This window comes from Tribolium castaneum, chromosome 10 (assembly GCF_031307605.1).
Source record: "Tribolium castaneum strain GA2 chromosome 10, icTriCast1.1, whole genome shotgun sequence".
NCBI classification, from domain to species: Eukaryota; Metazoa; Arthropoda; class Insecta; order Coleoptera; family Tenebrionidae; genus Tribolium; species Tribolium castaneum.
The window spans coordinates 3690461-3718363 of NC_087403.1; the positions used below are offsets into that span (position 1 = coordinate 3690461).

General features: G+C 38.4%; 1 protein-coding gene across 1 annotated transcript; it reads right to left on the bottom strand.

Moving 5' to 3' along the window:
- Positions 1-9474: 9474 nt before the first annotated feature.
- LOC103313032 (homeobox protein ceh-31) lies at positions 9475-27119 on the bottom strand. Its single transcript, XM_008195193.3, has 3 exons — positions 26467-27119; positions 23863-24113; positions 9475-10035 (listed from the first exon to the last, which is right to left on the bottom strand). Exons 1-3 carry the CDS (start codon positions 26795-26797, stop codon positions 9676-9678), a joined length of 942 nt encoding a protein of 313 aa, XP_008193415.1. The 5' UTR covers positions 26798-27119; the 3' UTR covers positions 9475-9675.
- Between the last annotated feature and the right edge of the window lie 784 nt (positions 27120-27903).

A 27903-nucleotide genomic window follows, 5' to 3' on the forward strand; every position in this document is an offset into this window, starting at 1 on the left:
ATTACGCGATAGCGATAATATACTTTCATCAAATGTGACTTAATTAACTTGTAAATTCTGTCAATAACATCACGGAATTCGCTCACATATAAATAAAAAAACATATGCAGAACATATTGCCACCCACCGTATGGCTATGCGCGATTGGGCTGTGATAACTTCCGTAATAACAACCGATAACAAGTACGTGGAGACACAATTAACACAAATTAAAAATTTGGCCCCACTTTCCGTCAAGAGCAATTTCTTCCAAGGAGCGTAACAGCAGCCGCATGTCGTGAAGTCTCGCTCCAATAACAGTTAAGTAAAACATAAGACATAATCATTATCGGGATAAATTCGCGCTTCTTGGGTTGGGCTGGATGTAGTCCGTCTAGCTTGATGATCGTGAGAGAATCGCTGTTTTGGGTAATGATTTATCGGTTGGCGGGGAGGGAGGCGTAAACTTTGATAGGTAAGATCTCATTTGAAGATAAAAATGCGCAAAGCCATCCCTGTCGTGTTGTGTACATATGTAAATCCGCGTTTTTCGTGTAAGATATGCAACTTGATTTATCTTCGATGCAGAGCGGGGAGAAGAGCTAGGTGGCTAGGCGCCAGGACGTTGCCTTGACGACGTCGCCATCGCCTCCCACGACGCTGACGCCCGTCGAAGCCATGTCCTTACCCCCGAGGTCTCCACATTATATACCCACTACAGTTTTTCACTCTCTTCACCCTTTCGCGGTTAATTTAGCAGCGGCTGTAATTGCACCGGATTCCTCGCCGAATTTCGACTCTGCTACTAAGCGAATTTCCATGGGTCATTTACCCAACTATTATAAACGTTTGCATTAAAACTTCATCGCCGTTATAGTCCCCTTACGGTATTTAGCAACACGTTTATTTAAAGATGCATTGTTATAATGAAGTTTAATTATGATAAGTTATCTGCAGTTGCTCGTTCATAAATCACAAATATAATTAAATCGTTGGTCGGCAAGGCAGAGCGCTACAGTCTCACCCTAATTATATGGTCGTACATGGAGAACAAGGGTTCCGGCCCTCAGTGGCGCACATTTCACTAAACAATCTTCGCCAACACCGAAATCGACAAATAATTAGCTCCAAATTTATACTCAAACCCGCGCCCAAATTACGCGAAACACTCATTTTTGGCAAATTTTTGATTAGTTGGCCCTCGTGAGAACCCGGACCCACGATTGCTAAAAGAAAAAATCCCCTCGCCGGCACTGGAACCCTTATATGCGCCCCGTTTCGACCAATTATATTAAGCGCTGAATACAAATTGACTCTTTTCAAAAGCTAAACGGTTGGGTCTAAAGTTATCATTGTGTACTGAAAGGTCCTGATGATTTTTATTTATATCTAGCCAATCGGGCTTTGTGCTGTCCTTATTTGTCACACCCGGTAGAGAAGCGCACTTACTATTTATGCTCTTTTAATAACCGCTCACAAGTTTATTTCGCTACTATGATACTTCATCCCCATGTTATATTATTAATTTATTACCCTAAATAACCGTGCAAGAAAAAATCACGCACAATGCTGCAAGATTTATACTTCTTTCCAGCTTTTCCACGAACCATTTTTATCGTTTTATTCGATTTGCAGCAACTAAACTAATAAAATAATCCCCCGTTTAATATTTCTCATAGAGGGTGCGCTAACACTAAGAATAATTAAATATATACTGTGAATCATTTTTCGTCAAATGTAGGCTGAAATTTCAATGAATACTAATCCGATTTCAGTTGTCACAATCTACGAAAAACTGATTTGTTTTATATTTCCGAGCCAAATTTGAAAAAGTTTCCGTTGTCCGAATGAACTGAAATCTTGCACACTTACGTAATCTGCGTGACAATGCAATCCTATGTAATTAATTACCCCATAAGGTGGTCAAATGAGTTTTATGATGGGTTAAAAAGGATTTTTGGATTTGTATAAGCCACAACTTTTATGTATTATTTTATTATTATGTATTATTTTTACTTTGTATAAAATAACATTTATCGACACATTTTTAATTAGTAATCTAGTTTCCGATCGTAAAAGAGAAGTTGGACCAAAATCGAAACTGTTAGGGCCGACTTCCAACGTGCACAAGAAACGCCATCCGATCAAGTTAACCCACCGATGCAGAAAATGAGTTGGGGTGTGTGGACCATAAAGGTGTGTAAGTTAGCTGCCAGTGAAGGCCTTTTAGCAGCCGGCTTGACACCTGGGCCTGCTTGCCTCCAGGGGCGGCTTGAGCGATTTGCCTCCACTGCCAAAATTTTTCCCCAGTTGCTGGTTTCCGTGCCGGTCGTGGTCACAGCCGGGCGCGAAACTGGCCGACTTGGGGACCAAATGCGCCGAAGTGTTGCAAACCGGGAAAATTTTCGTGCCGAGGTTTCGCCGCGAGCCGGCCCTGTCTAAATCCTATTTTGAATGGAGTCACCGAGTCTATTCGACACAGGAATTCATTCTGGACGACCCAAAGCGGCTAAAGTCAGCTGTGAATGGATTTTTACACGAACTTCCTGTTTTCGATGCAATTTGTCGTTTCAATGAGTGCATTAACAATGACCATTCAAGACCGACTTTTAAAGCTGCTATTAGATTTAATATGGGACTTTGCCATTGTCATATTGCTGAATGGGTGTCCGTACCTGCATCCGATTACCGTAATCGTTAAACTATTTATTTTGCCGGGGTTTTGCCATCGATCTTATTATTGACTAACTGATCTTTTACACATCCGGCCTTTTTAAATTCGGGCCCATTGTGCCAGCGAGATGCTTAATCGGCTATTAAGTAACTAGCGGCCGCAAATTGATACGAAAGCCGACTTGATAGTAATTAAAAGTCGGAACCTTGACATGATTGTCAAATCGGTGGAAGCGAGTTATAGATTGTGATTTGATTTGCCGCAAGTCGTTTTCTCATGGTTAACAATGAGTCGGTTTTTAAGGGTATGGCGTCCAAAGTTGCAATAAATAATGTAAGTAATGACCCTCCCAAATTCGATTTTAATACGATGAAGCATATAAACTGTGCCGGTTGAATCGCTGCTCCTACTGGTCTTGCCGTTTTGTTATGTAAATGCTTATTAAATAATAAATTGACTTTTATACAGATGCCGTATTGTGTCGTTTTCCAGAGAGGGAGCTGCGTGTTGGCTGGATGAAGGAAGAATTTGTTGTAATTGGTGTTGGGCGATAAAATGGTTTGATCATCAAGTCATCAAGTTTATTTTCGTCGGAAACGCAATAAAGTGTCCGCTGACAATGGCTAAATCACAAATAGTACAATAAATAAGGGGCAATAAAAGCAAACAACTTAATATTAAAACCTCCTGTATTAGGAATAAATCTTGCGTCTGGCCCGTGGTAATAAAATATACCTGGCCCATCATTTGTCATTGAGGCGAGTTATATCCCGGTGTGCTCATCCCTCCGTGCACATAATGAAGAAAAAGTCTCGAATTTAGTTTGCATGACTTCGTTTATTATCGTGGCTGAGTCAGCGTGTTGATTGTTGATGAAATTTCATTGAGTCGGGTTAGAAGCCGGGCTTCTGGCCTGGAATCGCGATTAATTTAACTTTTGATAGAGATAAAAGTGGTTAAAAGTGCGCAATTGGCCAACAGATCTTGATTACGGCATAATGGGGTTGGGGGCTTGGCAGCGACGTTCTCGATTTGCCACGGTTTTATTATGCATTATTGTGTTTTTCAGATCGGAGATAAGGGACAAATGCCCCCGGATTTAAAATAAATATAGTTCGGAATATCGCGACAAATTATGCCGTAGACAATTTACATTTTATCCTGACGATTTACGTCATCAATAACCATAAATTTGGTTTATCGCCACTAGTTATCCAGACTACTTTTTTGGTTGCGGTAGTTTATTTTAAATTAATTTGTTTTAGATCTCTCAAAGCACCACTGAATCGAACCTATGCTCAACTGATTTTTATCAATGATAAATTCACAACCAAAAATTTATTCCCACCAACGCCATGATTTAACTTCACACAAACGACATTTACATAACCCAAAAGCACCGAATTTCACACAAATATGCCATCTTTATCAAACACCACAAACTTATTTCCTCATCTCTTTCCCCATCTCGACCGCAAACAAAATATAAACAAAAACCCGCATTTTCAACACGGAGTTTAAAATATTTCTCATCAAACAAAAATTATTTGTGTTCTTCAATTAAACAAGTAAAGTGCGCAAAAGTATAAAGCCAAACGTCTTTTGCCTCAATAATTTTTTACGAAAAATATTATTAGTACGTTATCATCAAGCCCGTTGAAAATTTGATAATCTCTGAAAAGTATATTTTTTTAGTTTTTGAGTTGTGCATTTGTGAAGTTGTCTTCCGAGCGTTGTAACAGCAACAATTACTTTGTTTAGACATTAATGCAGTAGAATTTGCCTCAGAATTTGCCAATAATTTAATGTTTTTTTTGTCACAATTAGTAAAATTGTGTGTAAGCAGTATTGTAAGACTGTTTTATTTAAACATTTAACTTTGTTTAAACTATGTCTGAATAATCTGCTTTAAAATTAATTTCCGTTTACAGTCGATTTTTATTTCTGAAATCTGTAGTCTTTTGAAGTGCCGACAAAATAATTTTAACTAAAACAAAATTGCGTCCTATCAGTAGGCACGGATTGAAAGCTAGTGAGTTATCAGTGCACGAGTATGTGGTGGCTTGATTACGGAAATCCGTATCAGTAATAAAATTTCCAATAAACTGTATTGCTAAAGATGAGCTAACATAATCTCAGTTGCCTAATAAATGCACATTTCCCAAAGTCATTATTACGGTGTGCAATTTCAAGTATCCTTGGCCAGAAAGCTCCACTTTCTAAACCGAGTTCTTTTCGAGCAAAATCGCCGATTTGAAAGGATAATTATGTACGGTCACGTGAAACGGCAAGTCAATGTTGTATGTTTAAAAGATTAACTTCCAAACTATGAATGGAATTATGTACTTAACAATGGTCGTCCGTGAAAATCGAGACAAACGCGTTGCCTTAACCACGGGCGTGCCCGTGGCTATTTTGAACTCTCGCACCAGCTGTGCACGTGTGTACGCCACTGATTTTTGACAATGGGCCGGTGCCACAAAGTCTGTCGTAACCACCCTCAGCTAGCTTTCATACCTGAAGCTCTATTTCCAGCATCCTCGTTGTGCGTCTCTCTCCGACCGGTGCATTTCGTCTATCTTGCTGCCTCTGCAGTTATTTACATATTTTATGGACAAATAGCCCCGTGAAGGTATTTTCGTGTTATAAACTATATCCGGTTAATTGTATTTCTCGCACCTGTGAATTCTGAGTCTGGTTCTTCTTTGCCCTGTAATTATAGCCGTGAATTCACGAATTTCTCCTAATGTCTAAAGCAAATAAAAAGGTTCTTAGACGGCCAGTTTATAGAAAGAGCCGGCACATCATTAAGGCAACGTATTTCGATTTAATTTAATGTGTTAACGAGTTTAATAACCCCGAGTTTATGTGTGCACTATAAAAGATTTGAAATTTCAACATCGTGCACTACCCTCGTTTTGTTTTACACCCCTAAGCTTCCTTCCTTAAATAAATATTTTTATAGAAAGAAATATCGATTCAATTTATCATGTAAATTGGCTGAAAGTCATCTCATTTGTATCTCTGTCGTCTCGTTATACGATTATTTCAGATTCAAAATGACAAGCTTAAACCTCGCTACTTACCTATTTACCAGTACTTAAAAAATCGTGTAGGGACGGAAATTTTTATTTATGGCATTTTGTAATTAACTATTGTCTCGGTTTACGATACTTTTATCTATTTTTTCAGCGCCAAGTCTGTAAAACTTATTCATCCGTACATAAATGTCGGAGGGATAATTTACACAATTAATGAATTATTACATAAATCACAACGCGGGTAATTAAAAATAATTAATAGCATCCAATATAATTTCATTCACCTTGTTGTATAAAATGTTATTCGCTGTAGAGCAATTTACGACGTCGTTTAAGCCAAATAACAAAATTCGGTTTATGTGCAAATTTTGATTCGGTTAAGCATTTTTCTGTAATTTATTGCAAGGGGTTGTAATTTCTTCGGGTTCAATCGTCACTTTTAATGTTCCATAAAATATATACGACACACTTTAAAAAGTAATAAATGTGAATTAATATTCAAAATCTGTGGGCTGGTGGTTAATTTATCGTAGGTGAGTTTCTTGTAAACATAATAATAAATATAAGGGATCTGGCTGTGCAGCCGTTTAAATGGAAAAATTTAAATAACGCTGCAAATCTCGATGATTACCAACAGATGTGATGGTTGAAAATGCCAAAAAATATCACCTCATTTGGTAGGGAGATGGTCGGGATTTAGGGTCTCCTCGATATATTACCCGCTTTAGTAGTGCCCCAGCTTTTAGATCCAATTATGCGATAAATAGAGATTTTTTTCGGTAAATAGAATCTCTCAAATATAAATCAAAGGCTTTTTTCGAAATTTATCGACGAGAATCAATGAGCGGAACACGAATTGAAGAATAATTTAGCAAATCCGAGGAGCAGCGTTACAAATGGGGTTGAAAGGACAGCGGTCAGCGATAAGACAATCGAACGGCCGGAGGTGAAAGCGTAACAAACGTCGATTTTGTGCCCCAATCCACCCTTGTTGCACATAAGCTGGACTAAATTGAATCAAAAGCATTTAATACTGAGAGCAAGATTCCAACAGCGTTATACCACCGGTTAATACCGTCATATTACCCTTCCGCCCTTATATACAAATTCAATTCCGAACGTTTCAACGCGCGACCTAACTTTATACCATCTCGAGCATAATTAAAACTAAATTACAACACCCGACCGACAAAAATTGCGTTTTGTGGGGCCCAAGACTCCGTCCACGACCCCCTTCTATCTCGCCTCATTTCACGAAAATTGACAAATAAATAAAAGCGTCTCGCAGCCCATCAATCCTTCAATTAAGCCCATCCACATTTCAAAATCAATACCAAACAAAATTCCATTATTTTAATTAGAAAGACCCTGCAAACATGTTTATCAGCGATTCAGGCCCGAATTGTAAAAACTTGAAAAGTTTTAATTAAACAAGAAATCGCGACACGATTGAAAATTAATTAATCGACTGCCTCGTCTCAGATTTCCAATTTGGTAAAAGCGCAAAAATTAAATAAATCAACGGTCACTTCACTCCAGAGCATAAAATCAAATTTCACCATTTCCTTACATTGTACACAATCTGTATTCAGGTTTTATGACGGCATAACCAATCGACTCCTTCAAAATCTATAAAGCAATTTTAGAATTTATTGAGCAGACTGTAAAATGTCGCCAAATATTGTTTTAAAGTTTTTTCAGCCGAGAACGAATCAAACACTGGCACAGATCCAACAACCTCGATTCAAAATTATTTTTTTCGAAATTAAGACATTATTGTTGGCGTATCAAGTGTGTATAAATCTAAAGTTTCATTCCCCAACTTTGTCAAATTTAATTAAACCGGAGAAGCTTTAAATCCAAAGCTCGGGCGCCATCTATCACGCGGCCACGAAACTGGACTGAGAAAGAGAAAGCTCCACTATCACACAACACGTAACTGTAAGAGGGCACCACCCATATCAAAAGGAGAAAATGGAAATACAACAATTAAAACTTCGCACACACAATAATAAAAAATCTGGATGAGAAACAGAACAATTTAATACAGAAAACACCGTAAATAAAGTAAATTTTTACATTTTCCTATTAGACTATTCAACATATTTTTAAACATATAACTTTTTCAACAGACAACAACCTACTCTACATTTTTCAATTTTGACATTTTTATAACTGCTTAAAATGACAATAATTTATTGTTCGATTTTGATTATTTTGTTTATTGAACAGGCACAGAAAACTGTATTATTTATACAAATAAAAACAAACAATTGCTTATTATAGCCAATTCTTTTTTTTTTTTTTTGGGGAACGACGCAAGTTTCTTCAAGCAAAAAACATAAAAAAATATTAAATTGGATTATAATCTGATGTAGTAATTCGGTTTGGAAGATTCAAGACTTTGACGAGTTTCAAAAAACTCTCATTGTAATATAATTCGCTAAAAAGTAATTAACTCAATTAGCATTTTGCAGCATTTAAAATTTATGCAATACAATTACGCTATCTTCAAAATTGCATTTATTAACTCTAACTATCTGCACTAAAAATGATCTTCAGCACTGTCAAGAAAGTGTTTAAAAAATTAGCTTTACGATCAGCAGAATAAAAAAATAGACGATTTGTGTCGTTTATGTGACAAAAACAATTAAACAATTACATCCTTGTCTTTTTATTTTCACTGAAGTGGATCACATTTTTTTACTAAAACTTCATTTATTTTGTTAATATACCACCTTTGTGAAATATTCAATTTTAAATAATGAAATGCGAGTCTAGCAATTTATTAATTATACCATAAAAACAGCGCTGGTCAAATCTTACGCCTTTTATTAAAAGTTAAAATGTGTCTGTTGTCTTCGGCTTAGATATTTTTTTAATCCTGTGGTTGTATTAACTCTTCACTAATGGATGTATGTACACTGAATATGACAAAACAATAAAAAAACTCTTATATAAAGTACAGAAAAATATGCGGTGGTTTTGTTTGAGTTTCTGCACCTTTAATAGGTTTCAGTAACAACAAAATTCAAGAAATCTAGTGTTCACACTCACCGACATCAGCTTTTTTCCAAAAAATGTTTCCAATTTTTTTTCTTTCTCTTTTAAAATATAGACAATGACAATACTGAGCAATACGGCTATTAACTGAAGTCATTGAAGTATTTCATTCTGCTGTTTAAATTCTGCGAATTTTATTATTTTTATTAATTTTTAATTATTTACAAAAAACAATTAATCTTTGTTGTCTCTTCTTCTTTTGTAGTGTCCCATGCTAAACCTTAGAGAGCCTTGTTGTGTCAAAAAATTATAGAAATAAATATGAACACATCGAAATAATAAAACAAAATTTTGCTAACTGTGAAGCAGAATTTTTGTTTAGATTTGTAGGAACAAAAAATTTATACGCTCTCAGATGTAATTATTTAGATGGATTTATCGTAGATGTGAATAGATGTTTTGAGTAGGGTTACCCAGCCTGATAATCCTTGAAGCGGAAGAAGTAGGGCCTGTCCATCTAATATTGTTCGTTGAAAATAATCTCCCCAGTGATATTCTAAGCTCGAGTTTATTAATTTCCGGGCGTCGCATAATGCGGATGCATTTCATGATCTGTTCGGCGTATGAATCAATCGCTGATCAGAATCAAAAATGAATTGGATTCGCTATTGTGTTTGGTCGTGCGCGTGTAGATGGCGCTAGGAGTTTGAGGATAATTAAGGACGAAGTTAATAGAGTGGAGTGGTAAGCGGAGGGTTGGCTTAAGTGAGCAATAAATTATATTGAAACGATCTGTTTATTCAATGATGATATTACATGAAATGGATCATTACAAACATAGTGGTATTTACATACAAAATATGAAGTTTACCAATACATCTAAATCAGTTATGAAAAATATTCTTCTAATATATGTATGTGCAACTAACGGAATTGTACTCTTCGTGTTACAAATTTGTCGCTAAAAGACCTCCGTCTTTAGGATTTGTCTTTAATATTAAAGGATAAGTTCAAGAGAACGTCTTTGGTAGAGTCCATCTGGGCCTGGAAGTGGGGGTCGGGAGACAGCGGGTTTGTGCGCGAATTTTGCAAAATATCCTTGAAAGATTTCGCTTGGAGCGGCGGCTCCGCCGACGCCACCGAGCTCTTGGAGTCGCTCTCGATGCTCGAGTTGGAGCTCTGGCTGGCGTGCTTCGAGTACGTGCGCAGCTTGACGTCGTCGGAGGACTTGGAGCCGTCCTTCGGGATCGTGTGATTTTTGTGCTCTGCCGCCTCCGCGTTCGAAATGTTGTCGATCTTCTTCCACTTGGTCCGCCGATTTTGGAACCAGATCTTCACCTGCAACAACAGATGCGCATGAATATTGAAATCAATAGGTAAACGCCGCCGGTAATACATGCATTGCATAAGCGGAATACACTGCAAGGGTTGCGATGATGCGCTATTGATCAATTACAACCCCACCGCTTTAATGCCCTCATCGCGCTAATTATTATCCAAACTCATTATATACACTTCGTGCCAGCTCCATAATTGCTCCACACAAATCATTCATTTTTATGCGCAATTTGCGCGACTCCGACGCACTTTTCTCCGGCGAGAGTTCGCCGAGTAACCGGTTAATCGGACGATTCATCAAGCTAATTGTCTCATTGTTATTTTATTGAAATCGTTTCTGTTTTACTATTTGCGGGTTCGTGCTGCATTTGTGCGAATTAATTTGGCTCACCACTGGAGGTATGCAGCTGTGCTAATTACCGTTTAATGTTTAATGGGAAGCAATTAGTAAATTAAATGGAACTTACCCTTCCACGATGACTAGTTCTTATCCAAACAAGTTAATAGCCTGATTATGTTGTGCCGGTTAATTGATATGGAAAGTATGCAGAAAGGAAGTTTAATGAATTAAATTATTAATTAAAGAAGCTGGGCGTTAAAATTTCTCGTCGGCGATTATTTCCATGAATGATTTAAAAATTTAAACTGGCATTTAATAATGAATTAGTTGCCTCTATTAAATTAAGCCGAGCGTCGAGGGTTTTAAACATCCAGACGGACTCGCTGGAATATCATCATCTGTCAGGCACGACGATAAATACTCCTGATAAAACAATGCAGAAAAAAGCAAACGTTATCACATCATAATTGTTGTTAATCTGCGCTCGAAACGATTTCAAGAGAGAATAAATAATTCGCAACTGTTCCACTGAACATTAATTAGAGCTTTTATATTCTCTCGTACTGACAATATCCGCGATAGTAGCAAGTCGTTGCTGGGATATAATTTTGACATAAATGGGGTGCAGAATAGCACAGCCAAGTAGAAGCTCCGGCTTAGCGTTGCCATGGACACGACTTACCGCTTCTTATTATAAGAACAGTCTCTAGGAATAAATCTATTCAAAAGTAACAATTACTTTCAGCTAATTAAAGACCAGCCCGGCTTTAAAAAGATCATCGCCGGCAAAAACCAACCCTTCCGACGCAAAAAACACCACACACGTATTACGTTGCTATGGAAGGATTAACCCAACTAGCATCAAATGCGAGTTACTATTTTTGGCCCGGTTTTGAACTACCTGCATAATTAGCGCGATAATTAAGCGTGAAAATGAAACAGTCCCCTTAATTCTGCATCGAATGAAATCCTCGAGCAGATAGTAAGACAGAAGCGGAACAAGCGGTCAATTTATCATCACGAAAACAAAACTTTGCCGCAAAATAGATAATCCCAACCTTATCCTCGAATATGTTATTATTCGCTCCCCATCACGTGTTTATTTGGAAGTTTAATCGGAAAGAACTAATTGAACGGATCAATGTTTAAACACCCGACTCGCCCTAAAATGAAGCAATGGATTTGCTGTCACTACCAATTAATAATCAAAAATGACCTCTTCACGTTTATACACATACAGCAAATCCACCCTCGAAATACGAGCGTTTTGTGCGTTACATTTTCAACTAATCGCCGCATTGTCCAGTAATTGCGACAACGGGTCTTAGAGATGTGTTTAAAAAAAATCAAGTGCGGTAATGAGCTTTGGTCCACTTCACCTGTCTAATTAAACCGAGCCGGAATGGAATGAATGAAGACAATGACAATATTGATCTGGCGGCAAAGCTTCCGTGGCTAATAGCCGATTGGCGGCGTCAGAATTCGCCAATAATTGCGGTGTATTTTGGTCGGAAAGGAAGTGTCGATGTGTGTCTCAATGTGCGCGTCTAAAAATACGGCCCGGGTAATTTGCGGGTTTCGGCAGCAAACCGTGCATGTTATTAATTGGAGCACAAAGGCAACGAAATAATTTAATAGTTCGCATTTGTCAGTGCGTCCTGCATGATGGCAGAGCGCCACTGGGCTTTAGCACCCCAATCCCTGAGCGGATATATCACTCAATTACGAGCGTGTTTATCGAGCTGCTGCCCCCACCCCTCCCCCTCCACAGTTCATTGCTCAGCGCGTACTCCTAATGACCGTCATTTACATCTAATAACAGCCAGCCATGCCACTTATGCTAAGTTCTTCGGATCTTGTGTACATTATCACTTTTAATTATCGCGCAGTCTGAGCCCGGCTCTGCTTATTAGCCCACTGACAAACGATATGATTTAAAAGCGAACGCTTACTTTTAAACAATGTTAATGACACTTAGTTCGTTTGCCAAAACAAATCTCCTAAAATAATGTCGTAAATTATTGTAACATAATAGCGGGACGTGCTCCATCATGGCGGTTTTATTTATACATGAGAAACTAGCACGGCCATTAAAATCAAATAAATTTATGTATTTACGCAATATTTAGGCGAAATTGTTGGCGAAAAGCTCGCCGAAGCTCGCGGTAACTCATCTAATTTAGTAGACAATCGACACGTGGAAGACGTTTAAACTCCTTAAATGCGATTTAAAATCACTTACACGGTATAAAAGCAGAGCGGAACTTTTAATGTGATTGATTAAATTATAACACTCTTAAAACCGTTAAATAAAAAGTCTCTTCAAACTGAGCGACGCGACGTCGGCGGATCTCCCTCCCAATTAATTAAATTCGCGCCGTATCTGGAGAAGTCATTGTTACGTTTTATAGTTAATTTGTTCACACTTGAGTTTCGGTATCGACCCCAGATCTGTACTTTCTTGAAACTATTAGCATATATGAAAGTTTACGAGCTGGCTGATTTACTGCGCTCAAATGCATGGATCTTTTTGCCGTAAAGTTAGTTAGAGGTGCGGTTAATTGCTTCTATTTTAACACTCTACAAATTATCTCTGAGAAATGAGCAGTTAGCTAGTTCTACAATGTTGCAAACTTCGGATGGCACTTTTTCGATCTGTTGACGAGCTAATGGTTAAACGACCTGAGTTCAAGAACTCGCAATCACATATTATATTTCCGTGAGAATTGCAACGATAGTGATCCCTGCTAAAATGCTAAACAACTCGCAACTTCTAGGAAGAAATATGTCGCATAACGCAATCATAGAATTTGACATTTGCAGGTATTTGTTTTTACGTTCCGTAGTTGTTAATTAAATTTATCTACAATTTAAAAATCATTTGTGTTTTATTGGACATTTGTTATTGGCAAATTTTACAAATAAGCTCATTTGTATCATCATTTGTAATAATCCTGCAGTGGAGCATTATTTTTAACCGCGATGTCGATTATTGATTTATGGTTGCAATTCCATTTGGGGTTGATTAAAAGCGGGGAGGGGTGGCAAAAATGCTGTGAATTCTTAATCTTGCAGTAACTGTTATGTAAACTAGAGCTAGGAGCGTTTTGTTATTCAACCCTCATCAAGATTTGTCTTTGACTCCCCCAGCTTGGCAACACTTCACAGTTTGTAAATGAACATGGAACAATCTAAAATTGGTTGGCAATAACATTTATGAGAAAGACGTGATCGAAGAAGCGTTGTATCGTCTAGTCTGAATAAACGGGCAAATATGGTTGATTGAAGTAGATTTATGCAAAATTGACGCGACCGCAATCGTGCACCGAACCATTAACAGATTTTAAATAAGCAGAGGAATGCATTTGTAGCCCCATAGGCGAATGAATGCTGCTATGGAATTAATTAACGAGAGAAATGAAGGGAGAATTTATTGATGGTCCATACACATGTCAAACGTGACCAGGTCATATTAACTGCTAAATAAACAGCACACTTTTTAATCTCCAATTAAACGAACAAACAATACGCTTTTTGAGAGCGGCTCCATCCAAAGCCAGGAAATTTCGGCTACCTAAACTCATTATTCAGTTAAATACTGGAATTTAGCCTTCAACCCCGGCGGCGGCAGCAAATTTCATCATTTTTGGGGCGGGATTCGCTAGAAGCTTAAGCCGGTTTCACGGCTGTCAAAGATGTTAGTGATCGTTTGGCCAAGTTTGTCCAGTTTGAGGATCTCTGGAGCGAAGTATCTCGTCTGTTTCTGATGTCTGCTGTCTGTTTCGTGGATGGGATGAGGTAACAAAAGTTGGCTTCCCTTAGACACTGGCTCGAGTCGATTAATTTCGCGAGGGTATAGATAGACTGTACGTCGTACGCCACCCCTGTTTATAATCTTTTATTGAGGGACGGACTGGAAGTAGTTTGCTATTCTATGACGTGAGCGTTTAGCTCGGCAGTTCGCATCCAATTTGGGCAATTACGTCGTCTTGAATCATTGAAATTCGGCAAGTTGTTTGGTGGATACTTGGACGTGAAGTGAGAATAGCGAGGAGAGAACAGTGGCTAATAAAAAATCGATGAAATATGGTGAACGGTTAGGGCACGATGGTACGGCGAATCCGGGGGAGTCCAATTGAAAGCATTAAAAGTTGATGTAATTGCTCCGATTGAGTTGAGTAAATAGTCCATTATCTCCGGCCGCTTCGACTAGATTGCGTTACCTAATCGTTCTAGGTATCTGCCTGATAAAGGCCTGTTTTGTGAAACTGAGCCAGAGTGGAATGATTTTGCAGAAAGAGCGACATGCATGAGAATCAGGTGAAACGAAGCGATGATCAGGCCTCAAACGCCGCTCAAACGGTTCTAGTGGCCATTTCCAGTTGGAACGCTAATCGATGTGTTCGGTAATACATTGCCACCCCCGGCCTCTTCCGCCCCGTTAGCCGTCTATCGGCGAACTCAATTGAAATGCCGATATGATACCAGCGCACCTACGTCCCCTAATTACCATAACGATTATTTCGCTTTTTCCCGATTGTCGTAATTAAACCGTCGGGGAGAAATTGCGAAATTGCAACGCCGTTTCGCCAACGGTTGATAAGTGGGTCGATTAAAACGAATCATAAAGCGATATTCGGGCGCAGGAGATCTCGCAGCACTCAGTTAAAGCGGGCTAAATTGTAGATTAATTAAATCTTGAACGGTGGTGGCAAAAGCGCGAGCTTTCGCCGAGGGTGGGGGCGGCTGTCGCGTTCCGCTATTCTGCGATGATGATACAGACATAGCTTACTAAGTGGTCTGTTAGTATTGTGTCAACGCAGTTACTCGTTTGGCCGCCAGAGTGCACGATTTATCGCTCAATAAATTACACTGACGATCCTTGTTTCACCCGCAGGATCATGTACATCCTTCTCACTGGGCGGCGCCTTTCCACTCCACCGATATACAAATCATTGTCGTTACTCTCTCACACGCCGTTACATTGTCGCCAACTTCTGCTATAATCACTCTGATGGATTATTATTTATTAGACGTAATTGCCACCGAAACAGCCTTCGTCTCCATAGACGATATCTCCCAACAATCCCAGAAAATTTTGAATCTGCCGCCGATTATTTCCATAAACGACGCCAATTAACACACCAATTAAAAGGCCATTAAAATAAATTGTCGATAGCATTACGAAGCCATCATCATAAAATAGTAATAGTCTTGTTCACAATGGCTGTTAAATGCGAGATGGGTTCGATTGATTCATTCGTACTGCAATCGTCGTGATCTGATTTGATCGGAATAACAAATAGTAAGAGTGCACCACACACGGTATAGTACAAGTGCTGTTAAATATAGTTGTGACGAATTTTGAATCGATTTTGCGTAAAGTATTAAAGGTTTGTCGGATTAAATCAAGTACGGGTCGGACTGCACGCTGACATTAACGATGAAATAATGCGAATGCGGTATAAAATTAGCAAATAATTGAAATAATAATTATAACATCGCATCGAGTGCGGATGACGGGGTTTGGAGAACTGTGCAAATGGCCCGCGAAAATAAATAAATTAAACAGATAGTTTGCCTTTGTTGAAGCCCGTTATTTGTTGATTGTGGGTGTATTGAAAACGTGGGGTGGAAGGGTTGTTTATCGGTAAACGATTTCCAAATGGGAAGCAATGAAATAAACAAGGGAATATAATTATGCGTATATTGAAATCATAAATACTGATATTAACACAAAGTAAATAGTGAACGGTAAATTTATTGTAAATTTATTGTTCAATTGATTAAACATTTGTACGTAGCATTAATCAAAATGACAAAATGTTGAATAAATTTCCCACAGTCTGATAACATTTTATAGCCACTTTCTAATTAAATATTTACGATAATGGTACAACAAACACAAATCCCGAATGCAAAATGAATAATTGAATTCGTTTTGAAAGACCAGATATGCAATTATGCGGCGCCAATTAAATAACTTTCGCCAGAAATTTTCAAAAGGTCACATCTGGCCGGTGTCTGTTGATTTATCCGGATTTTGGAGAAAAAAATTAAGGCGCCGTTGCGGAAGCAACAAACCACCGAACAATTTAATAAAAACTTTACACCGCCATTATTTCCATAACAATAATAAAAACTCGCCATTCAAATGTCAAGCTTTTTTATACGAAACTTCTCCTTTCTTCACTTGTGGCTCTTTCCGGCTACTTATTTCCAAGAGGAAGGGTGAAAATAAAGGAAAACCGTAATTTTCCCCAAATGTAAATAGCTTTTTTCACTCCACCGTGGCTCTAATGTAAGGTTCAAATTCGCTAAATCTCCGACGGATTTTTGTCGTTTCGATTTAGGGAGAATTTGATTTAGTTATACAAATTTAATTGAAATGCCGACTTTCATCCACCGTACCGTTAAATTTTCCATAGGAATTTAATCATCAGATAGATATACATTACAGAAATACAATTGCCTCGCGATGTTAATGATTTCCAAAACAAATGATTTTCACCACTATCCAATCGTACGTAAATTAAAGTTATATAAACAAATATAAAATACTCTGTTGATGATTTAATTAACTGCTTTTAACGGCTCACTGAGTTTAATGTATGCAATAAAAATAAAATACCGGCGCAAAAAATACACGTTTTGTCTTATTTTTACTAAATCAACATAACACAGCACAATCTCTTATTTTATTATAAAACCTTTACGTTCTCCTCTGCATCAACTAATTTATTACATGCAATGTTTATCCTGTCATACACGTTCTGTTTCTTTTATTTCCTTGCGTACAATATCAAAACAATAATTATTCCGGCAAGCACAAAGCATACATCGCTACTTTTCAAACACTGTCAATTAAATTCCACTTATTGATCTTTTATGAAACAAATTACAGAGAGAGGTTAGCAATTCATCTTGTGTTGTTAAGTTTACCAAGTAAAACAAAGTTTCTCTTCTGTTTAATTATTGTAAATTAAAATTGGAGCGAACATTCAGACGAAGATTAATCTGTCTAATCGTATAATTCAATAACTTCGAATAGGATCAAATGGAATGGGCCTTCAAGAGGGAAATATCGCATCAGGCTAGGGCTTCCCTTGTTTGCAACGTGTTTACAACCCGGAAGAGAACATTCCGATCTAATCGAATCCGTAAATTTTGATAATTAGGTGAAAATGTGCGTTTTAATTTTTGCCCCGTGTGGGAGTAATGAAGCTTCTGGCCAAAGCAAGTCTAACTAGCTGCTTCAAAGGGGCATTTAACCGACGTTGTTTCCCTTACGGTTTCACTAATCCCCGATGGTGAGCCTCGAAATTCGGTTATACTATAATAATATAGCAAATTTATGTTCAAAGATGCTTTGTAATGCGAGATAATCCGGGAAAATCTCGTCCTAATAGAGTTCCGTGTAAAAACTGCAACTGCTTTGTGTGATTTTTGGCAGTAATAACGGTTTGAGTCGCGCATCGATTGGTTAAGGAAAATATTGGATCGGGCATCCGATAAGACGAATAATTTAGAACGTTCAGATAAAAGCCTGAAATAATTTGGCATTTAGTGGGATGCATGAAAGCACGAAGCGCTGTAGCTTTCAGGTTATTTTAAAGCGGAATTTTTACAAGCATATAGCTCGAGTTCATCGTAAAATTAAGCCGGATACACAGGGGTTTTAAATAAGTGACGGGGTTGAGCAACAGTGGAACAGCAGCTCGTTTGATATCGACAACAAATCAAACGTCAGTCCTCCGAGCCTCCAACTACCGATCAATACTCATTGTAATACCACTAAAGCGTTCTGCTAATTGTACTGAACACATATCTCTATTCATATTCATTATTCTGCAGCGTCCTAAACTAGCCACCAATTATTGCCCCCAGCCATTAGCCCGAAATTAAATCCTCAACAATCAAAAACTCCACTCGCACTTCCCCATTTACACGACAAATGCTTACACAAGACAATAAAACACGCATAAACACTTCCATTTCGTAACAGTACGTCATTCCCATTAACTCAAATTAAGAGATTACGACTCAAAATTGCAGTTTATTGACTGTTCCTGCTACAGTAACTCGACGCGACGAGATTACAGAAATACAATATCTCAGCTGATGACAACACAATTATAAATGCAGAAGTGCAACAATTAGAACGCATCTATTAACTCAAATATTGAGCAATTTCCTTCCTCCGGGCAAGAAGGGAAAAAATCGCCAAAGTTGTACACTTGTTACGTATCTAGTAGTGAGTATAAATGAAAAAGTTTCACAGGGACAAACTTTTCATTGTCATTACCTAAACTGATATCAAAGCTACTTTGTCTTTGATGTTTTAATATAATGGGGCAATTGTGGACTGAAAGAACGACTCCAACAAGCTGCATGATTATTTCTGAGGGATAATAGTGTGCGGAGCTGGCCGTGCAGTGTCCCGGGGGCACCGAGGGCACGTAAAGAAAATTCGTTAATTACAGGATTGGATGTGGAGTGATATTGACGTTAATTTATCATCGGCACAATCCCGTAATCGATGAATACGAAATGAATCACGAGTAAACGAGCCAAGTCGATCCTTCTGAGCGTGGAACAGCTGCCGTAAATCACATAGGTGAAGGATGTTAGTAGATGGCCAACCAAAATAAGGCAGGATATTCGAATTTCAAACGATTAACACCGACCCGACCGGAAACAACTAATTACGTTTGACGTGAACCACTCAACTAGCGCTGAAGACGTGTGCCCACTGTTTATAGTTCTGTACCATTTAAACAGGCAAACACCGCGACTAAAATATCACTTACTCGCTCACAAAGATCTTCGATATTATTGCCGATACAGAAATACACTTGACCTGTCAAAATAAACAGTGCACGGTATTTACATTGTTCTTCAAATCTCCTTTGACGGATGTTCAAACGGTTTGCGCACTCATTTATTAACCCAATCGCTCAATCAAAGGGTTTTGGGCGCCGCGACGCCCACGTAAGCGAAACGTGCGCCCATTCCTTCCACTTGCTTCAGTTTTATCTACCGACGTTTTACAACTATTACACCAAGAAAATTGCCGCACAATAAGTCACTTCCAGTCGGATTTTTCTCTTTTAATTGACAAACAACCGAATCCTTCAACTTAAATTTCACTCTTAAGCACGTTGTAGTTTGAAATTCTGAGGAGCGAAACAATTTGTTATAGCAGTATACAGGCCTTTGAAGTAAATTCGGTTTGTGTCAAAGGCCTGTTTTCGCATGCTCTATTGTCTTTACAATAATTATTCCTTCAACCTATTGTCCTTACATCGAGCCAAATAAATGCTAAGACACACCTACACCTTCAAACATTACCTGCTTCCATTACTACTGATTCAACCCTCAAGTAAATCTGTTCACACAAATAATATTATGCAAAATAATTCTAAAAAAGTAGTGCATAAACTTCATCTGACAATATTTTAAAATGTGATTTTTTGTCGTCCTTCGCCCACGCTTGTGCCCAATTGAGCATAAGGCAAAGTTGGGAACGCAATTAATTTGTAATAGGATTGGCGAAATTCGGCGCTAGCTCGTCAAAGCAAAACAAAGGGTTGTAGTGCAAGCATTATTTTTCGTTCTATAGCACCGCGTGAATGAACACAATCTGATATTGATGACGTGGAATAAGATGCAATTCTCGCTACACTGGAGTCAATGTAAAAAGTCCCAACTGACGTCAATGAAAAACAAGCGAAACATTTATTGGGTAAAAGAGGGTGCCAGAACTTGCTGCATGCAGCTAATCTCTGTATCCTTAACTGTTTGTAAATGCTCCAAGTTTCCCTTAAATGTTAATACACCGAATTCGTGCGCAACATCAACACCCTTAAGTGGCCTATAAACTTTATCACTGGGAGGGTGACAATCTGACAATGGACGCTCAAATTTAAGTTGCCCCAATTGAGCCGATTATGAGCGATTATTCTACCAAAGATCATTTGTATTTATTAGACGAAATTTCACAAATCAACAAATACGTGAATATTTGAACAGATCTCTTTAATATCCGGTTTCATGTTGATAGAGAAGTTTGGCTCGTTCAAATTGACAAAGTGATATAATTATTCCCGCAACATGGTATACGCAAATTAACTGTTCATTTCGCTGTACACAATCGATACAACAGGACAAATAATTTCATCATGGTGTTCGGAATAAGTTTATTTTGCCCTTAGAAACGCACCAACAAATTAGCGACCTTAAAACACAACTTTTAACTAATCTTATTGTTCAAAAAACTTCGTTCCAACTGTAGTTGTTTTCCAAAACTTATTCTCCATTCATCGCACCGCCTTTCTATTGCCTACGAATATTACTAAACACATTGTTCCTCTCCTTGCTTGTGCTTTCACTTTATTTCATTATATCCGTAACAAGTGCGAATAAAATAAACTCGCGAACTCCGGCACAACAATACTGCAGGAGTTTTATTATATGAATTTTAAATTTTTTCCTAGAAGCCTATGCGCCCTCCATTTTTTTCCCAAGTCCAGGTGTTTGCATCTGGTTGTTGGATTATTTGAGATGATACGGTGAAGACCGACAATTATTTTTAGAAATGAAAAGATATGAAAGAAACGATTGCCCAATATCGTGTATTAGCCGGTAAGAATGCCAAGTCGTCATAAAGCATGTTCCTGGACAAACAATCAATGTTATCGCAAGTAGTAAAGGGAAAAGTTGTTTTATTTGTCTCGTTTTTAGCTTTTATGTGTTCGACGCGTCGAAAGTCGCGTGTTAAACAATTGCATCAGTTGAATAAGTTTCTGACAGTATCGGAGCATGGAAGTAACTTAGTGTGTCTGTCAACAGAGTGATTAATCCGGAGTTGGTGATTGGAAAAGTATGAATATTGTTTTTACATTAGCATGTGATCGGCCCAGGCGAAGTTATTAAACGCAAATAATTCAAAACGGAAAAATTCAATTTCGATATAAACGAGCTTTAATGAGCAATCTAATCGACCTTTTGTAAGCCACAAAAGACTAACGAATAAAAATTGATTTTTCTTGCTTTATAAATATATTAGCGGTGTTTTATGGCGGCATTTGCGTACAATTATTGCGCGGATTTTCGACAAATTGGCCATAAATTATTTACATAGTGAATTGATACTTAATTGCAGCAGTTGATATATTTAAATGCGATTGTGTTTGTGAAAGCTTTCATTTATTTAATCCGATATTAAGCACGACTCGCTGAATCGGCCTTTTTCACTTAAAGCCTGTTCAATTGATTTAAACTCGACACTCCTTCAGATCGAATCCAGATTAAATTTACGAGGCAAATACATATTTTCTTAAAAGCTGCTCCAGCTTAACTGACACATTGTTTGCAGAACTTTGTAAACATCAATTCGACGAGTTTTTAATCACTTTGTACTCGGACGAAGCCAATAAATTTCACGGCGCTGCAAAAATATTGCACGACATAATGCGAAAAGCAATATAATTATAGGCTTAAATAAACTCGGAGAACACAGATCTGGGAGTTGTTGGCGCTCAAGCGCAGCAAATATCCGCAAAAAATCCCATAATTAAAACATTATCCTCAAAATGATTTTTCCACTTCTTTGTTGGCTCATCGATTCTCCTCGTTTAATCGCATAATCAAGTAAACACTTCCGACGATTAAACCATCGATTTATTAAATTCTTTGAGTAGTAAGCGATTATTGACAAATCAATTATTTAGTTCCAGGCCAGTCAATTACTTAGCATGTTTATTTGAGCGCTAATCAATTAATTAACGCGAAAAAGCGCCAATAATTCAAATTCACCTCAAACAACACAATCGACTGTCAATCCGGCCATCAATCAATTCCCAAATTACAAATATTCCAAGTTCGAAGGAATTTTACAGAGCATTTCAGTTACTCAAGATATGTTAGTCGTGGTTTTGGCCATGAAAAAGACGAGACACTTGAGGAATGTTCGACCGACACTACCGAACATCCACTTGCCAACAGTTTAGGCCCTCCCGACCACAAAAACTAATAATACTACCTTCGTTCGTGGCGCATTTTATTAAAGAGAGTCATACAATGTAATTTATGGCGGTGAAAACATATAACTTACAGACCATTGAAGCGAAAGTAAGCGTTTTCAGAAATTAGCTGAAACATATGTGACGGCATTGCTATGATCTTATTTATAGAGCTGGAACTGTCAAGAGAGGAGTGCAGCAAAGCTAATAGCTAATGCATAAAGCACCTAATTATAACACTAACATAACATTTCTCCTCAAAGATTCGAACGCCTACAATGCCGGATTTTGGTAATGAGGACTGAAAGTTTCATTTGAGAAGTTTTCGTCACATGGCAGCTCGTAAAAAGTAGGTAAAATAGTGAGGAGAAATTAGTAAGCTGGAAGCGTTTTTATTATCGTTTGTTCGTAAGCTTAGAGTGTAATTGTGCTCGCTAGCGCTTTGTACTAACCGTTTCTGTTTAGATTATGGTAATGAGCTCCTTTTCCACGCAAACACTCGTTATTGACGCCTAATTAATGCTATTACCGAGTCGGATCCAAAAATACGGGCGTATTCGTAAAAAGTCCAGTTTGGCAGCGCATTAAAAAGGGTTAAGTCGGTGTGAAACGGGCTATTATTAGTTCGCTCGGAGGAGGGTGGCTGGGGAGAATTTGCATGAATGGGCCGTGAGCGGTATATAAACATAATTCAATTTAGTCGAGATGAAAGATCCAAGGTAGATGACGATTATTTAAATTTAAAAACAACACAAAAAGCAAAAACGCGCTTCTCAGTTAATATTTGAGTCGTGTAAGTTTGTAGGCAATTAGTAGGAACACGAGTCTCCACTGGAGGGACTAAATGAGGCTGGTAGGAGACAGCTGCCGCAGTAACTCATCATAACTCCTCTCGTCCCCCGGCCGCCCCCACAACGCTCTAAACGCCTATCGTCGTATTTACACTGATTGTGAGATTCGAGCTATTAAGTAAAAAGCTCCATCATTAATAAACGTGCCATTCTGCGTACAGATGTTTTATTTGGTTCTTAATATAAACATTAGTAATTGCTCTCAACCGAGCGATTTTCCCGTCTCGGAATTTTTTCTCTCGTTATCTCGATCTCGATTCTTTTCCAATACGTATCGACGGTTCTTTGTCTCGTCTCCTTAGATGATTATCTTCTGGAGAGAAGTTGCCATCAAGATAACTTCCAGCAGGAATGATATATAGGGAAAAACTTTCGCCAGACATGCACCGAAATGTCGCATTAACCGCCAGAATTATTACGAATTAGTCACAGGGAAAAATACCACTTTGTCAACTTGTTTTCCTTTGAATTCAAACGAATCAAGCTATAAATCTCGATGGCTCCGCAAATGAATGAAAATTCCGAAACGTCTCCTCAAGACCGGTCATTTTTCACCAGAACGTCGTAATATAAAACTTAACTAGCGCACAACAAAGGGGAATAAAAGTCGTACCTGAGTTTCTGTAACATTAAGTAGCTTCGCCATTTCGGATCGCTCGCTACTACTCAGATACTTCTTCATTTCGAACTGCTTTTCCAACTCGAAAATCTGTCTTCCTGTGAACGTGGTCCGAGCTTTTTTCTTCTTACTTTTAGCATCGCCGTCTTCCGCTACGGATTCAGTCGGATGGGGCGGGTGCAAGGGGGCCGGTGATAACTTCAAATCCAACGGTTCACGAGTCTTTTTTCTCTTTCGCGTCGGCTCTGAAACCAGACCCCCGTAAAAAAATTGACAAATTTTTGAGCTAGCGACTAGTTTAACCGCACATCGCGCAATAACAGGAATTAACGTCCACTGATAAGCTAACAATGCGGTCGGGACACCAAATGCAGTCTTTTAATTGCGACAAGAATAAACAGGTTGCGATTCCTTTCAACTTCCATTTTGTGTTAATCGATCTGGAAATTAACCAATTATGGGCATTATGGCGGCTGACGAATTTAATTGCCCAATCGATAGAATACTAGACCCATATGACATCAATCAATTCCTACAAGCGATTCAAGAATAATCAGAACCAGTTTTTTGGTTTATTTGGCTGTCCCGGCACGTGCAACACCCTTTATCGATGTCGGCATTTCTCCGAATTCCGGGGCGTACCAATTTCGAAATTTACGCCAATCTAAAAGTTTAATTGAGAAAAAATCGTCGGAAAAAATAAAAGTTGTTAATGTAGTTATGACGAAATTAATGTTGGTAATCAATGGTAATTGAAACTTGGGAATCGCTTTAGCTACACGCACTGAGTTCAGAAAACATAGTTATTGATTAAGTTTATTAGTTAATTAATTTAAAACGTTTAGTCGCATGTTTGTAGCGACTGGCGGCCAGAATGAGTAATTAATTTTTCGAAAAAAACCTGAACTGTTTGTGAATGATTAGGGAGTTAATTGTGGTAATAAAATTAGTGTTGAGTATTTGTTTTGATGCGATAAAAACGATGGGACGGGGAAAACAGGACGTGGTTGAATTTTTGCGGCAGGAAATATTTTATCCCGAAGAAAATCAAAGCGTTTCATCCGATGACAAAGTGAAATTAAAATTTTGTGAAAAGAGCTCTCAGGGTGGATAAATCCTAAACAAATATGATTGTTTCATTCGTGAACCTTTTATCAGACAGCGGCGTTTAATGGTTGAAGTAATTTTCGCTTTTACAATTTTAAATAAATTCGGTTTGATTGACGTCGTCATACAGCAAACAAAAACATTTATTCACATCCATTATGGAAACAAAATGAATTTTTTGTTCGGGTATAAAGCACATGTTTATAACAAAATCTGGTGACTACTTTTTTAAATAAATCTCTTTGACGTGATTTTAATTACTGAAAAATTGAACAATTTCTAAACGAAATTATTTTCAGCCAGGCTTTAACTGGAATGAAGTGATTATGTTCATGATACAAATTTAACAGCTTTGCGGTTCTTCTTAAAGAGTCGACGACAAATTTATAGCCGTGCTATATATACAAATTTTCTCTTAAGAGCCGGCATTTTACTCAATGATACTTTCTTCCCTACAGATCCAATATAAACACCCAAACACTATAAAAGTGCTTCCTGATTTCAGTCAATAAACAAGACAATCGAATCTACTACACTCCTGTTTCTAATTTGATTATCCCTGCAATAACAGAGGAACAAGTGTTTTGCGTCGGTTCTTTGAAAATAAATTATTTCCCCGTGCTAAATTAAACCGACAGGAGAGTATTCCTGGTCCTGCTCGCGCCAAAAGTGAAGCGCTTTTAACCCGCTGCTGATATCTGTTAATAATTAATACGTCTTCGCTTAACGAAATAACTGAAAAATCGAGTCGGAGATTTAACAGCCCCAAATTGAAATGATAAATCTCGTAAATATTTTAATGGACACAATCCCCGGAAGTCAAATATTTAACGGCGAAAAGGGACACGCTGATATATTCCTGCTTCAACAAAAATTTAAATAATTTTCATAACGAAACTGCGAATCCTTGTTTTTGGATTTAATGGAGCCGGATCTCCAACGTTTAGCCACATTATTTTCAACTTATTAACATATTTAGGTTCGACGAAACGTACAAAAACAACCCACGGCGTTCACCCTCTAAAAATAAAACCGCTTAACCGTCTTCAAATACGCCAAGTGACAAATTTCTTAAATTTTAAAGACCATGTAAGTAATGTCTTGTCACTCACATTCCGCGCGACTACACGGGAGCTATTATTAAATTATCAAGCGGCTCGAACAAATTGTACTATTAACTAATCGCCGATTGGAGAAGCTCTGATTTGATAATTGAGGGTTCGCGTATCTAGAGCAGGTGGGACGAATTTGATAATTATTGATTAAACCAGCAAACCGTTTATCCAGGACGGTTAATCGTTAATTGCCTTAAAAGTTGTCGTGATTTATAGCCACGATGAATCGCATAACAATTATGGAGCAACGTTACAACCAATAAACCTTGAAGAGTACTTAAATTTATTGTCTAATTTTGCAATGAAACTCGAAATGTGTTTGTCGAGTCAAATTTCGGACAATGCGTCGTGTCGCGTGTCGAGCGCCCCGACATACCTTTAACAGTCTTAGTTCGCACTTTAAGGTCACTACGAATTGACAAGTTTAAAGGTTCATTAACTTCACAGCCCGTGCCGGCGGGTTGCAGCTTGGGGAAGTCCTCCTGGTTGTCGGCAATGGAGACGATCATCCTCTTGGCCTCCGGCTTCTCGTTCTGGATGCCGAGGATGTTCTCGATGAGGTGCGGCGTGGGCTTGTTGGTGAGCTTCTTGTAGACGTGCTCGTGCCAGGACAGCGTCCTGTTCCCACCGCAAAACGCCTTGATCACGCCACTGTCAGCGGTCTTCTCGTCGGCGTCGGTCTTTTCCTCCTTGACGTCAGATGACATCGCTGATAAGCAGCATCAAGTCCCAGCACGCGCCACTTGCTCTTCTGTTGACAGGATCAACCGCGTGTTCGACGCCGCGCGCGCACTACTTCAACGCCAATGCGACCGAGACTCCGTCTTCCGTCTGACTGAAACTGAAACTCACCGACACGCAGCCCCCCAAAGCTGCCGCCGCCGCCGCGTGCTACGAAAGCTCAGCGCTACTGATCGCCGGGGTGCGCCACTGAACGGCGCATCTAACAGCCACTGGAGCTTTATGAGCAAACAATGATCACTAGCATGACCTAATCAACTTAAACTTCGCTAATTGCCGCATACCTACACTGCATACACCCCCACCACCAGCCGCGAGCTTTCGCACAACGCGACTCGCACTGTGGCAAACTCAGAAGCAGGGAAAGATACGACCATGTAAAAATTCAGAAAGCAGAAATACTTAAAATCAACACATTCCATAAACAGAAATATTCTGATCGCTTCATAGTACCAAAAAAGGCAGCGGGGAGCACCCACGTGTCAACAGGTTGGAAATAAACATTATATCAACAGTTTTGGATAAGTCGGGTTTGTCGTTTTGCCCCTCAAATGAACAGAATTATTTTAATTTAATTAAGACACACATGCGGTTTTGTTGTAAAATCTGGGACATTCTGCAAGCCGGCGCCAGTAAATTTACAGCTATTTGACCTAAAAGACACAGTTTCACTTGTGAAAATCTTTAATTATAGATAAATCATCGCTTCATTTAGTTTGTCTCGGTAACACTTTCCTCCGGTGCATAATGATTTGCATTTAAAAACTAACTCTAGTAGTGACGAGTTATTGTCATTTTTTGTGCTAGAGAATTTTAAACAATTTTATTTTCGTATTTGCAAATTTTCATACCCTTAATTAATTACCGCGCTTGGTAGGTATTTATTACTTTTAATTAAAATTAATTATTGTCTCTGCTAATATTGACAAAGTGAAAGATGTTTTTTCCTTGGAAAAATTTGTGACTTGAAAATAAATTGCTCGTCAACCCAATAAAGGCTGGAAACCAAATGTTTTAATTATCTCCAGAGCGTATCTAAAGCCCCCCAGCATTATTAAATCTTTAAAATGTG